General features: G+C 43.7%; 1 protein-coding gene across 1 annotated transcript in view; it reads left to right on the top strand.

Moving 5' to 3' along the window:
* The first annotated feature begins 875 nt into the window (after positions 1-875).
* The window catches only part of ptk7b (protein tyrosine kinase 7b), a 75,391-nt gene continuing 62,124 nt past the window's right edge, over positions 876-14,142 (top strand). Inside the window, exon 1 of the mRNA XM_086258561.1 lies at positions 876-1,502. Within this exon, the coding sequence (XP_086114687.1) occupies positions 1,382-1,502 (121 nt within the window). The 5' untranslated portion in view covers positions 876-1,381. The remainder of the gene's footprint in view (positions 1,503-14,142) is intronic.

Below are 14,142 nucleotides of genomic sequence, written 5' to 3'. Positions count from 1 at the left end.
AAGACGACTGTTGTTGTGAATCGATGCTTTTTGTATGCATAACACCGAACTGAGAGATAGTACAACATTAATTAGGTTAGTAATATGCAAACACGTAAAAGCGTGCAGGAATTACAGAGTGAAAAAAATCTGACATGTGTTTCTTTTGGACCAGTTATGTTCAATTTGTAAATCTTCTGCATAAAAACAACTTTAAGATATTGAAAATATAAAACATTTGAATAAAAATCTGAATTATTTGAGTGATATGTAAGGTTTCTGTATAAGGTAACAGTGCTCAGGTTGAACCAGAGGGTCGCGGTGTTGTATTCCTTATCCCACATCAGGCACGGCCACCGGAAGCTGCACCCGAGGAAAAAGATGGAATAACCCGTGAAGTAACCAGAGTGATACGGGAAGTTTAATTTCAAAATAATATACATTTGTTTTTCCATGCCGGTTACTTAACAGCATCAATGGCATAGAAAACAGTGTCTCGATAATATTGAACACGTAATTATTTAAAAACACGAGTAAAGTTAATAAATAATAAATTATTTATTAACTTATTAATAAATAAGTTAATAAATAATTAACTTATTTATTATGTGCAGTAGTAATATAAAAATATTACTACTACTACTACTACTAGTAGTAGTAATAATAATAACAATAACAATAATAATGATAATGATCTATTGGACTATTACTGGCCTCACCCAGCATGAAAAGACTGATAAACTAAATTAAAATACATGAATTAAAGGTTAAAATATACAAATGAGAAATTGTGGAAAACTCGGTATTTAAAGTGGTCCTTGTTGTTACATTTATTTTGAAAATTCCGACAGGAACTATCGTATGTTGTTTCCGCCCACTTAACTCTGGAGTAAAAAAATCACCCAGGCGAGTGGGAGGAAGCCAACTTGGAAACACGGCGGAGAGAAACTCCCTCTTGTTGGAGAGCGAGGTGGTCCAGCGGCTCTAAGAGCGGGCACACGGCGGGCAACACAGACCGGGCTGTAATGAACCACCGCAGCCTAAATTCACAGCAGCCCTCCCCTGCGAGCCACCTGGAAGTTTAAACTTCGCTTCAAACTTTCGGCGGGGCATCTCAGTCTGAACTCGTTCACTCGTTTTGTGTGAGCAGCCTGAAACCCGAAGCGTCCACCCCACATGTTTCTGTTGTGCTCTCGCTAGTCTCCGGAACAACCAGGTGAGCAGGCCGTCTCGCTTTTCCCGGGAGGAGCCGCGCAGGCAGCGGTGTTGGTTTACCTGTAAGCACACGGTGACGCACGGATCTCTTTGACGCTCACCCCCCTGCTCCTGTGTTTCGCGCTGCGGCTCTCCCGTAGCCGCCGGAGAACAGCAACCCAGGAAGCCGCCGAGCACCGGAACGGTCATGGATCAACGAGGAGGGAGCGAGACCCGGCGGGGGGAAGGCTGGAGAACCCCCGCTGCGACTACCAGGAGGAGAATGCCGGTGGATATGATGTATGCTGTGGGCTTTATCTGCCTCCAAGGTTGGTAACAAGCTCCTCTACACTCCTACTACGAGCAGAGCACATATGGGTTTTATTTACTCCAGAGCATCCAGATACTGTAACTCCAGAAGAAGGAGTTTAAAAACATAAATAAGTGCTGGTGGAGCCAACACGGACCTCCATGCTTTTGTGACTACTTATGTAGCTGGTTGAAGTTGGTGCACTGTTGGAACTCCGTGCAAAGAAGGGCTGCTACAGAGAGTCAAAGGTGATGCTTGATGACTTTTTCATTCATGCAAGGAAAGTGTTTGTTGTACGTAGTGGAAATTTAAAGAAGTTAAATTTTGTTGGGCAGGGAGCGGTGGTCAGTGAGGAAAAGGGGGGTACCCCTCCCCCACTGAGCCCGTTTTTTTTAAGGGGGGGGGGGGGGGGGGGGGAGACTTGATTTTATGAGTTAGAAAGGCAGTTTGTTCCAGGACTGAGAGAAAACTTTAGGGAAGTTAGAGTGCGGGGGGGATGAAGAGTAAAAATGCTTTTAAATTGAAAGGTTTGAAATTGTTAAACACTTTCTTTTTCTCACAATGCTGCAGCTCTTCTGTTTGCATATCACTGTAATTACACAGTGATTAAATTTCTCATCTGCAGCAGCAGAGGGGAATGATGGGATGATAGCTGGTTGTAATCTATCACTGAAGCAGCCCTGCCATGTCATTATGTGTTCCCTTGAGTATACTTCAAACCTCACACAACACACTGGATACGCCATTCCTTGATTATCATATTCATAACTCTGTTTTGGGTGTTTGAGCTGCCTCTCAGCTTTGGCACGCTCCATCATGGGTGACGGTGGAGAGGAGCTACAAAAAGTGGGGTAAAAAAAGATAGTCACGATCCTTCTCCGTGGCCTCCCATGGCGTGAAGCCTCTCCGGAGTTCATAACCTCAGCCGCAGAGCGAGAAGAAAGCCGCAAGAAGATCATTCCCGAGTTTGTGCAGAGGAATGCTGCTATCCTGCCGGGGGATCAGATCAGAGACTCTGTGTTCCTCGTGTCAAAACTGAGTCAAGTTTTATCTGATCTGCACAGATTGGGCTTTTGCTCGCTCTGTCGGCGCCGCAGTGATGGTCAAAAGTGGCTGAAAAATTCCTTGAAGTTGAAGTGTGTCTGGTGCCCACCCCCCTCCGTCCCTTCCAGTCTCCTCATGGTGCCCGCTTTGGGGGATGAATGTGTCCTCTGTGTGCAGGCAGCAGCAGGGGAGACGGAGGCAAGCAAGGCAGTGGGTTTATGTTTATAAAATGAATGAATAGAGCCAAGCCAGGTACCTTCACGACAGCCATGCTTTTTTAACCCAACCTTAGGAATGCCCTATGTTTGTATTTTTTTTTAAAAAAAGGGGGCCTCTGAATGGGTGAAAGCGCCACAGAGATCTTTACTCCCCACATGAAGCAGTCCGCACCAAACACTCCATGTTCCTGTGGCCAAATATTTACTGAGATCTGTCTTTATTTTGACTTGGCAGTCATAACTCTTTGCTCGGCTCTCTGCTCCTCTGTTGATCTGGTTTCTATTTGTAGCCGACGTGACGTGGCAGCCCTCTGGAGTACATGAAAGCCACTCATCCAGTCAATGTCCATAACGTTAATGCAGCATCTCTCTTATCTGCTCATCTATGGTGTATTTTTCATCATCTTTGCCTCTTTGTTTCTCTCCCCGTCCTGAAAGATTTATGTGAAAAAATGACTGGGCTGGCTGCAGAGGAGCGGCTCTTGTCAGGCCCTCGTCTTTGATCTTTCTCCCTCTCTCTGTCTCGGGCAGCTGGAGAAAATCACTCTATCACGCTAATAATCATCATTTTGCGATGATTAATGCACATCCTGTCCAGCTTCTTCTTGGGAATCACTTCTGAGTTTAGACTTTGTTTACTGTGTGGATGTTCTCTCCGGCTTTTCAGAATCTGCTATAAAACAAAACGCTGTTGCTACACTGCGCAAACCACAGAGCACGGCACTGGATCTGTTCATCTCTCAAAAAGGGGAAGAAGGTTTCAAGTAGAAGGATGCAAGATGTCAGTATCCCAAAGCTCTCCTATCCTGGAAAGTCGACCAGTGGCTGTGAGGATGCCTCGCTGGCGTACCCACCTGCTGTTGCTCTATTTTAAAATCCATACGCTTGCCTCTTATTAGCCCTGCTGGGGTTGAAAGCTGTTTGGCTGCACACAAGGCGGATTCTCCGAATGCTTAAAGTCAGAGGGGATGGAGGGATGTAGACTAAACAAAGACAGAAGTGCATTGTGTTGAATTTGGAATTTGTCTGTTTACTGTCAGAGGCGTGCGCAGCTGTTTCTAATAACTGTGTTGAAACTGAGCCATTGAATGTGGAAAAAAAAATAAAAAATCCATATATATTTGATTGGATTGCAGTACAGACCGCAGCATGATTGTCTTCATGCATTTTGAAATTTCATCACAAGATGATATTGAGAAAGACCGATGAACATCTGTGCTGTGCAATGCATCACCTAACAGCAGCCTTTCTACACGTGTTATATTATTCCACTTATTTAATGATCTGATGGTAAATTTTCTTTTCAGTAATAAAAAACTCCTCATGCCTCATTTTGTAGCTGATGGGTGTTTCAGAGTTCGTTTAGGTGGCCTTCTAATGTAATGTCATTACCCTGTTTTCTGTCATCTCTATTAACAGTATCAGTCACGCCTACACAAAAGTGCTTCAGTCGCTCTCCTTGAAGTTTAGAAAACATTAAGTTGCGTTGCCATTGGTAATTTGGCCTGTTGTCGTTGAATGGCACTGACTTTCTTTTGGTCTCTGGGTTGCCTTGTTTAGTCCGATCCCCCGATTTAGGATTTTTAAGACCCATACTGATATTTCTTTCAGTTGCACTTAAAATATACAGAGTTCCCTAAAATGTATTATGTGTAGTTATTTATTTACTTGTTCACACTCTGTTGATCAGCCTGTTGAAACTTCCCAGTGTCCATGGCTGACCTTTATCTGTGTGTCTTCAGTTTTGCAGTTAGGTAAGATATGATGAAAAGATTAAACACTCAAAAAATGTTCTTTTTTTTTTTACTCTGTCAGAAATAAATATCAGCAAAAGCAAAATAAACACAGAAAATACAAATATTTGTTCATCTCCTTTTTATCGTAATTGATTTTTGAGAATCTCCCAAATACCCCAGTGACAAAGACAAACGATCTGGGTTTCTCTTCTCCAATTTATGTTATTTATTGAGCAATATACTCTCAATATAAGCTGATGGTTATCAGTTATCAATACCTCGTGTTAATATTGGCCACAATACAGCCCCAGCCGGTTTACTGGTTAGTCAATAAGAACAAGAATCAAGAACAGGTCCAGTCTGTGACATTCATATGCCTGTAAGTGTTATAAATGGTGGCGTGTCACAACAGTGAAGCTTTTGCTCATCTGAGTCACACTCGCACCTTTTTTTCCTACTATTTTCAGTTTCTACTGTTAATTAAACAGTTGTGTTGACACTGAGAAGCCTCGATGATTCCCGATCAGTTTTCTGTGAGTGGGAGGGGGGAAAGGGAGCAGCTGAAGTATTGATACGCAAATGGTCCCATAAGCAGACTTGATAAAACCCCTTGGAAGCAGTGAAATAGCACAAACCATTCCTGTTAGAGCATAGACCAGCGATACAAAGCAAAGAGGAGAGGAATGTCCCAGCAGCCGTTTAGACCTTTAAAGAGTAGGTAAACAAAGGCGTGCAATGAAAGTAATGAAAGCTCTGCTGTATTTAGCTACCGGGCCTTAATGAATATAATGAGTAACACCTGTGTTTATCTACGCTCTCGTATCAAAATGTCTTCCGCGGATTTTGTCTGTACAGATCGGGGTCTCGGCGCGTTTGTGCATATGGAAGACTTTAACTGGTAGCACTGGTTGTGTGAACAAGGGGGGAGGATTTCTCAGCGTCTTCGGTGGCTCTTATTTCTGGTCGTTTATCAGCCGTGTTTATTCAGGTTTAGGTGAAGCCTTTTGAACTCCACGGTCCCCTGTTTTCCTAAGCCGGCTTGCATTCACTCCCATTATGGAAGGCTCTTTTCCCAGGGGGGAGGATCTTCTTGCACTCTTGCAGAGGCTACACTCATGGCAGCCCACTGGGGTCCATGTCATTTTTAAATTGATGCGTCTTCATCATCTCGGTTTTCCGTCCTTCCAGCGACCCCGAAATCGATCTAGGTGTGCCAGCTTTAAGGATGCTGGGAACTGGAGGCACACAGCACTGTTGAAGATTTGTCAGCTGGCAAACGCATGTCACTGTGATGCCTCTGCACATGGTCTCTCTTGTGTCAATAAAAGCCTTCTTTTTTTATGTTATTTTTCTTATGGGGAATAAGCTCTTTTTCGTTTTAGTTTTCCTGCCAGCTAAATGAGTTGTTTGGAGTCATTTTGAAGTTATGGATCAGTGGTTGCCAAAAACAACACTCTCACCAGCCCCAGAGGGAGAGTAAAGAAAGAAAGATGGATGTGATAGCTTATAAGATGTAGTGTTGACTACTATTTTCCAGGCGCTGACATTTAATGTTTGGTATGTGCGCCTAAGGAAGCTTACCTGCTGATATGTGCAGGTTTATTTTCTTTATACTGACCACTGCTCTTTGCAGCCCCTGTTGTTTCTGTAATGACCCACTGAGTGCTGCGTGCATGTCTCTGTGATGCTGTGCATGCGTGTGGTTGCGCTGGCTCCTGCTGCAAGGCCCTGTGGTCGTGATTGGAATCAACCCTTGTAGCTCTCCCGTCTCCTTTTCCTTGTTTCCTGTTGCATTTGGTTTGTTGCTTCTTGTGCTCGACCGTCTCATGTGGAAGGATCGCTCTTGTTTATCGACTCGGTGCCTCTACGGCTCTGTCTCCTGTCTGGACTGGACTAGCGGTTAACCCCCCCTTTACTTATTTTGTGTTATGCACAGAAATTATAGCGTTTTCAATTACTTGCCTACCCAGTTGGCAAATTTATCAGAGCTCAAGTGGTGAAATCTTCCAATCAGATGGGCTTTTTTGTTAGTTTATACACACACACACACACACACACACACACACACACACACACACACACACACACACACACACACACACACACACACCTAGAAAGCAGTGATGAGTGATTAGTCAACAATCAATAGACAGAAAATAAACTGCAAGTCTTAATTGAGTTATTTTCATTGGTCGCCATTGACTTGTTATAGATCCTGTAATAAATGAATCTCATTTTGACTTCTTTTATTTGTGTAACCAGCAGACATCTGTTTGGGCTCTACTGGTAAGTCTGATTAGCCAAAGCAACACTTGTTAAAATGTCTTATTTTAGAGGATTGGATCTAAATTAGAGGTTTTTAAGATTTAAGGTGGGAAATGTTTGAGTTTGAAAAGGACAAGCACAGACGCACCTACTCAGCTACACTTTTTTTCCCATCTTTTATGATAATTAGGCGTCATCTGGAATGAGCTTTCACAGCCGATCGAATGCCTTCACACATTCCTGGAGAGTTACTTTCTAACAAGAACGCTAACTTTGTGCTGTTTGTCTTGCAGTCGCTGCAGTGAAAGGGAAAGTAATCACTGTTGTGACAGAGTCTGGAAAATCCACCTTATAAAAGTAAAAATGTGCAGGGTCTTTTGTTTTTTTGTTGAAGGTTTGGCCCACATGAGGCCTGCCTGAGATTGCATTGAGGGTGTTTACGTTGGGGTGTTGTATATTATCTTATCTCCTGATCCTTTTCCCAGGTCCGGTCTCACTTGTGAAGGAAAAGGTGAAAGAGTGAACTAACTAATCTAATAAATCAGATCAGGTTTTCTTCCCTCGTTCACTTGATGTCTCACTAATGTGACATTATTATTCTCTTATCAGATGACGTGCGTGACATCTTCTTGCCATCCTTCACCTCCACCCTGTCTAATCTGCCGTGGCTGAAATCACCCTTCTGCTTTTAGTGATAACCTGTAGTATCACATTTACCTTAAATGATGAAATACATGTGTTTTTACTAGCCTGACACACTGCAGCTGTAACCCGCTCAGACGGTTGTAAATCCTTACAACTTTTCCCCCTGCAGGGCAGGTGCGAGGCCCTGGCGAGGGGAGGCTTCGGAGTGAAACAAAACCCCTGTTTTGTTCTCGCATTGGTGCCAAAGCATGCGCGGAGCTAACGTCGCATTCAAATGCATCTGATTGAAACGTGCAGGAATGCCTAATTTGGCTTGCGCCCCGTTTGAAGGGGAGTTGGGGAAGAAAAAGGAGGGCAGGAGAGGAGAAAAGGCGTCTGGGGCGCCATTGCATAATCCCAGCAGCCATTAACTCTTTGCGTCCTGAGGCTGAATGAACTCATCATAGCGATAGGCCACAGGCAGAGTGACACTGGGCTCTCAGTCACCCCTCAGCTCCTCCTTGGCACGGCAGCGGATTTAAACAGATTGACAAGGCCACTGGTGTTTATTGAGAAAGGCCGTTAGCGATGTTTGATCTTCAGATCTCCAGCTGGCTCCGACTGACCCTGCGGGCAGACCAGTTGTTGTTTCTGAAGACTTTCTTTTCTTTGAGTAGATTGCATATTTTTGTTTCTATCCTAATTTCTCGTATCGTCCAGCCTCCTCCTGCTATTTTTGGCCGTGTTCCTGCTGTTGCCGTTTCATCTTCCTGCCGTGGCTTCCAGGAGGGCCACGTCTGTCTCCATGGCAGCCTGTACAGTGTTAACCTCCTGGACCCGGTACCTGACTAAAGCTGAGCAGCTGGGATTTACTGATGTAGCCAGCATAATGTATGAGTGAAGCTGGTGGCTTTATCAGCTCTTGGCACAGGGTGGCTGTGAATGTTTTAGAGCTCCCCGGTTCCTTTGAATCCGCGCTCATACATTTGAGGTGCAAACTAGAGTACCGCTCATGTTCTCCGAAGCTGTGAAGAGTAGAAGAATATCTCAACAAAGCAGTGTTTCTCAAAAGTGTTTTCTTTAATACCGCACTGAAAGAAATATGGGGACAAAGTTGGGGATGTCTCACTTAGAGATTTATGTGTGTGTGTGCAGACGTGTTTACAATTAACTGTAAGAGTTATTGACCCAAAGTGACAAACAGGGACAGCTGGTACTCCTGAGCACCAGGGCAGTCCTTGTTAATTGAGTCTTTGAGAGCTGAAGACATTTAGATTATATTACCATGCATCTGTCACAGTTCGCTCCAGCTTTGCTTTTATTTTTGTCTCTGACTTTGTTTTTGTCTTAGTTTCGACTCCTTTTGCTCTCGTTGTCATTCAGCGCTTTACTGTTACACACTGAGGTTTTTAATGCAACCGGTTCGAGTTTCTTTGCAAAACAGTGGCGACTGAAACTGAGCTGATCTCACTGAAGCTAATCGATACTGAGCAGTCACAGCGCTACGGGAGCAAGAGAGACACATGTGGCTACATTAGCAGGATGATGGCTTGCATTAGCATCGTGCAAGCCAGATGCAATTACAGCCCATTACACATGACTATTTTGATTAAAGGAGGCATCGCATTTAATATGCTTACCAAGTGGACCAATCAAACCGACTGAGGTCTTTGTTGCCGTGACTCGTATTTACATTTCTGGCAGGCGGACTTCAGTCTGTGGCGTAGGGCGAAGAAAAATCCAGCTGCTCATTTCTGTGTGTTTATTACTGTCCATCTGTAGCTGGTTTAAATATTGCAATGGATAGCGGAAAAACTAACTGGTCGTTGCCTTTTTTTGCATCTTCTACCTCCAGCCAAAGTTCTGCTTAATATATTTGCTTATGGTTTAACTTTACAACAAACTCTTTCTTAGTAATTGACCTCTTTAGGTTTGTGTCGTGTTAGTATGAAAGGAATTGGTTTGTATTTTCTCATAAAGTCTAGCTAGTGTTCAAAAGAAAGGTGACTTTTAGCCAGAAGTGTAAGAAAGCTTTGTTGGCTTTAAAGCCAAACATCAGAACAGCCCCCCCCCACCCCACCCCACAGGCCCTGTGAGTAATTCATTCATTTGCCCTCTTGCAGTTGACGCTTTTAACCAGGATTAAACCTCTGCTCTTTGCACTGCTTTGCCGTGCTCAGTGGGTATGACACTATGGGCTTCTTAACAGCGTGAAAATACTTCGAATTAGATTTAATCTTTACTCTGTTAAGGCCTCTTTTTCAGGATTGCACACACTTGATTAACTTTTGTTCATTTGCGTGGGATTTGCCCTGTAATCAGACCCTTACAGCGAAGGCGGTCGTTCACTAGATTTATTTAATGGCGACATAATCGGCCAGTGAAACCTCTGCTGACCGGAGTCTCGGTACGCAGGCGTGCATAATTACAGCCGTACATCCCCTCCTGCAGCCGTGCACGCTCAGGCAGCATTTGCACATTATGGCCCGCATTGTTCTGTGTTAGCAGACAGTAATTGTCACCGCTAGTGAGAGAAGCTCATTACACAACAAGCGTAGTTATTTTGTGGTTTTTAATTATGTTAAACAACCTCCACGGCATCCCCAGCTTCATCTTGTTCCTGCTCTGCTGCTACTGCTGCTGTACCGTTTCACCCTCCTCTGCCCCTTTTCACTTTTCTTCCTTCCAGTCGCACAAACTATGCCAAATGCTGAAATCCCTTTAAACCCCCGTCCTCCTTTCTGCTGTCCTCTATCTGAACCTCCCTCCGAGTCTACGTTAAGCCAGACTTCAGTGCTTTTTTTTAAAAATCGACTCCGACAGAGGGATGGCACAGCACAGTCAGAATAACTGAGTAGGTTTGCAGCATGATGGTTTTTTCCCCCTCCCTGTAAAACTATGCCTTTGTTCGATGTTTCCTCAGCTGAAATGAGCGTGCAGCTGTGTTTTATTCAGACAGCTGCTTTGGGGATGTTGTTTTTTTTGTCCAAACAAATTGTCGGTATTGATTCAAAGGCGTCTGGTTCCTCACTCTGTTTCGGGCTCATGTCCTCCTGACCAAAACACCTCCAGGCTGTCCAGCAGCGAGGTGTCATGTCAGGAGCGGAAAATTCAGTCGGTTCGCTTGTTTTCTGACTTGTTTTCACCAGTCTGGAGCATCTGCTGCAGAAACATCCTTCCTGTTAGTCTACACTCCCTCCTTCCTTCCTCACTATTCTAGCTTTTACTGAGCAGACTTTGTGATGAATGGGTCAGCTCTTGAAGTTTAATTAAAATTTAATTCTGTCTTGTTGTCTTACTGTATATTTAATGAAAAATTCTTGTGTTTTCAATGAATTAAAAACATCTCTGGGTTTCCCTGGATGTCTATTTTTCACCAGTCTAAAGCTGTTTTTTCCACTGCCAAGAATAAAATTCCTCAGGGGCAAATTTGATCCCAGTATCCCTTTTTTTTCTTTTAGGAATTGTGCTGCATTAAGAGAAAATAAGAAGTATACAGAATCTCTTCATCCCTACTCCCAAATACACCAAAAATTCATAAAAGCTTTCCAACATAAATTACTTCAGTCCATCTCTTCTCGGTTATCTACACTTGGGATCTTAATAGTTGCATCGGAAACCTTTTTTAACAGGTAGTAAGTACTGAAAAAACACAGTACCCCTTATGCTCCGTTATAATTTCACAGCCCAAAATAAATGGTTTGAAATCTCATTTTTCTCTATAATACTACAAAACATTACTAGCTTTGACAAAATGTCACTATGATTTTCTTTTTTGGACTTATAACTGTACATACATCAATGTAAAATCAACATTTCTTCAATTAATTTCATTTTCATGATGAAAGAAAATATTAAACTTTGCAATTTCCCCCAAAACTGCAGGAGGTTACAGGGTCTTCTCTCAGTGGTTTGTTACTGTGCACCCTCCGTTATGCTATATATGTATAAATAGTTAGATTTAAAAATTGCTGCTTTGGTCTGATGTAATTTAATCTGGTTTCTTAAGCTTCTTTCCCCCAACTACAGAGAACAGCTTCTCTGTAGGGCCATGAATTCGAAAGTTTTCCTCATTGTTTTGAGCTTATCAGTGCTCATATCAAGGGAAGATAGCAGGGCCTGCTGGCCTTTGTCTGTCTCTGAGCTCTGGCTCTCCTTAGCTACAGCCACTTTCATGTTTTAGCTTCCTCAAACTGAGCATATTCAGCTGGTTGGTGCTGTTTTAAGTGAATGATTAGATTTGTTGTCCTGAATGTTTTTGTGGCAGTTCCCTCCTTGAATACTTGCACTTATTACAAACTTTGTGTCTTTTAACAGCATGTTGGCATGTGGGTGTTAGCGTGCACGGACTGTGACATTGCTAGCGTCTCACAATCGTGAGATATGAGAAGATGAGAAGGTGCGTGAGACTGACCGCTCAGTCAGGCAGAGTGCCAGCTAGGGCGCTGAGCATTGACCCTGGATGGGCAGTCAATGCATCTCTGTGAAAAAGGAGGATTAAAGTTATCATTTGTAGAGGCGGGGAAAAAAATCAGTGCAGCATTACTGGATACACTTTCTTAATTAGCTTCGCTTGACAAAGCGAAGCTAATTCAGTGCAAGCTAAGACTGAGCCACAGGAGTAGAAATTGGACCGCGCAGCTGGCCTGGTAAAAACCAACCTCTCCGCAGACAGTTGCAGTCTGACTTGGACTGACTACAGTCACCCTCAGAGATTTTTGATGCTGTTTTAAATAATCGAAGCCTAGTTTATAAATGCACACAGACTGTCAACGTTTGTCAATGAACACAACTCGAAGGGACTCGAGTCAACTGGCTGCCAGCTGGTTGTGTTCTGGTTATATTTTACAGGGCAGGAAGTTGCTTGTTTCTGTTAAATGTGAATTTCTGTGTATGCAGACAGCAGCAGATGTACAGTTTTTGATGATTTATAACAGTTCATTGCTCTGTTATTAGAAATGGATCTAATTACCAGCATGTAATTTCCGACTTGACCCCATTTAATCGCAGACTGATGGCAGACCTTTGCAGCAGTCCTTGCACCTTTTAATAATACCAAGCCCACACGATGAATGCTGTGCATGCACTAACAAATCATCCAATCTGCAATGTACCATTATGTGCCCATTTAATCGCAGACGGACGGCAGTGCGAGTGACAGTGTTGTATGCATGACAATCTTATTTTGCACCAAATAAACCAAGAATTGAAGATAACTTTGTTCTCTTGGATAAAACCCCCAATAATATCGTATTATGAGTGAAGTGTTGTGATAACATTGTACCATGTGGTGTCTGGTGACTCCCACCGTTTATTTATTTGGTTATTAAAGAAGGTCAAAACCACCTAGTTCTTCATGAACACCTGCAAAACAGTGCTGTTATGTTCTAGTAGAAAGTATGCACTAAATATTTTGGCACCAACTATTCCTTTGTTCCTTGTTTGTCAGCTGTCTGTGGGTGAAATGAAAATGGAAATCTAGACATTGTTATTACCAGCCTCAGTCAACAATATCTGTATTTGCCCTGAAAAACCCCACACCACTCAATCCCTACAGAGGACAAACATTATACACACCACTACAATAGGCTGCTCTGTGCAGGTGCAGCCAGCCGACACAACCTGGCCGATTATGGAGCGCAGGACAGTGTTTCCTGTCCTTATCTGTAGAGGTGAGGATAGACAGAAATGCCCATGTTGTGTCTGACAATTGACAATGGTCCTGGGTTTGTGCCAGATAGCAGAGGAAATAGATGTTTTGTTGTGGTTGCTTCCTCCTGGTGTTGCGTCAGAGCGGATGAGGATCTCCGCAGAGTCCTCTCTGTCCCCTGCTGCAGCTTTCACCTTTGCTCTGTGTCCTCATCCAGGTTAGGACCCAGACAAAGGACCAAGGTCCTCTTTCCTCGCTGAGCACTGTGTGGCTTTGGTGTAGCCTGAGCGTGCGTGTGTTGTCAGGGTGGCGGGCGAAGACTGCAATCTCCCTACTGGTCTGGCCAGGAGCCGTGGTGACAGGAGAAGGCCAGCGGCTGTTTGGCTGTTGACTTCCTGTGGTGCAGATGGGGACCGTGTGCTGTGGGGTTTCCACTGCCACTGGAATTTTTAAACTATGTAAACACAGACAATAGACTTTTTGTTTAAGTGTGTGTTTTACATCACCGCATTCATGTCGCTTGTGCACCTGCGAATATTTATCTGTATGTTTACATCAAGAGCTTTGTTTGTGTTGAAGCAGGTCGGCGGAGGAGCTTAGTTCAGACTTGCAGTTTTCAAACTGGACACCCACTTTGCTCTTTTTTTCTTGTTGCACTGAAATGATGTGTTCTCAAATAATCTTTTAGACCTTTGCAGCAGTCCTTGCACCTTTTAATAATGTCCAGCCCAGATGATGAATGCTGTGCATGCGCTAACATATCATCCATGCGTTGTAGCATTATGCGCCCTTTGCTTTCTCCTGCTCTCCCTGTCTTTGTAATCGAATGCTCCTCTCACTCGTTATTCAGAGATGGAGCCGCGTATTTCTGCCCGTTGCGTTTTTGCACCATGACTTCACCGGTGCTCTTTCATCTCCCCATGGATGGTTTCCAGGCAGACATCTTACTCTGCCATTGTGTGCACACATCCCCCCTCCCTCCCTCCCTCCTCTTGTCCTGTCATTTTGCAGGAAGCAAAAGAAAAGGTTGTAGTGAAAGCTACACCTCTGCCTTCCCTGCAACCTCCCGGGTCCATCTCAGAAATGAGGTCAGATGACACACGAGCCCTGGGTGAACCTCCT

This window comes from Aulonocara sp. 'chitande type north' Nkhata Bay, linkage group LG13 (assembly GCF_057382095.1).
Source record: "Aulonocara sp. 'chitande type north' Nkhata Bay isolate Kocher_YH1m ecotype deep benthic linkage group LG13, A_spYH_male_GT1.1, whole genome shotgun sequence".
NCBI classification, from domain to species: Eukaryota; Metazoa; Chordata; class Actinopteri; order Cichliformes; family Cichlidae; genus Aulonocara; species Aulonocara sp. 'chitande type north' Nkhata Bay.
Note: the sequence above shows the minus strand (reverse complement) of the source record. Positions and strands in the feature narration are given on the sequence as shown.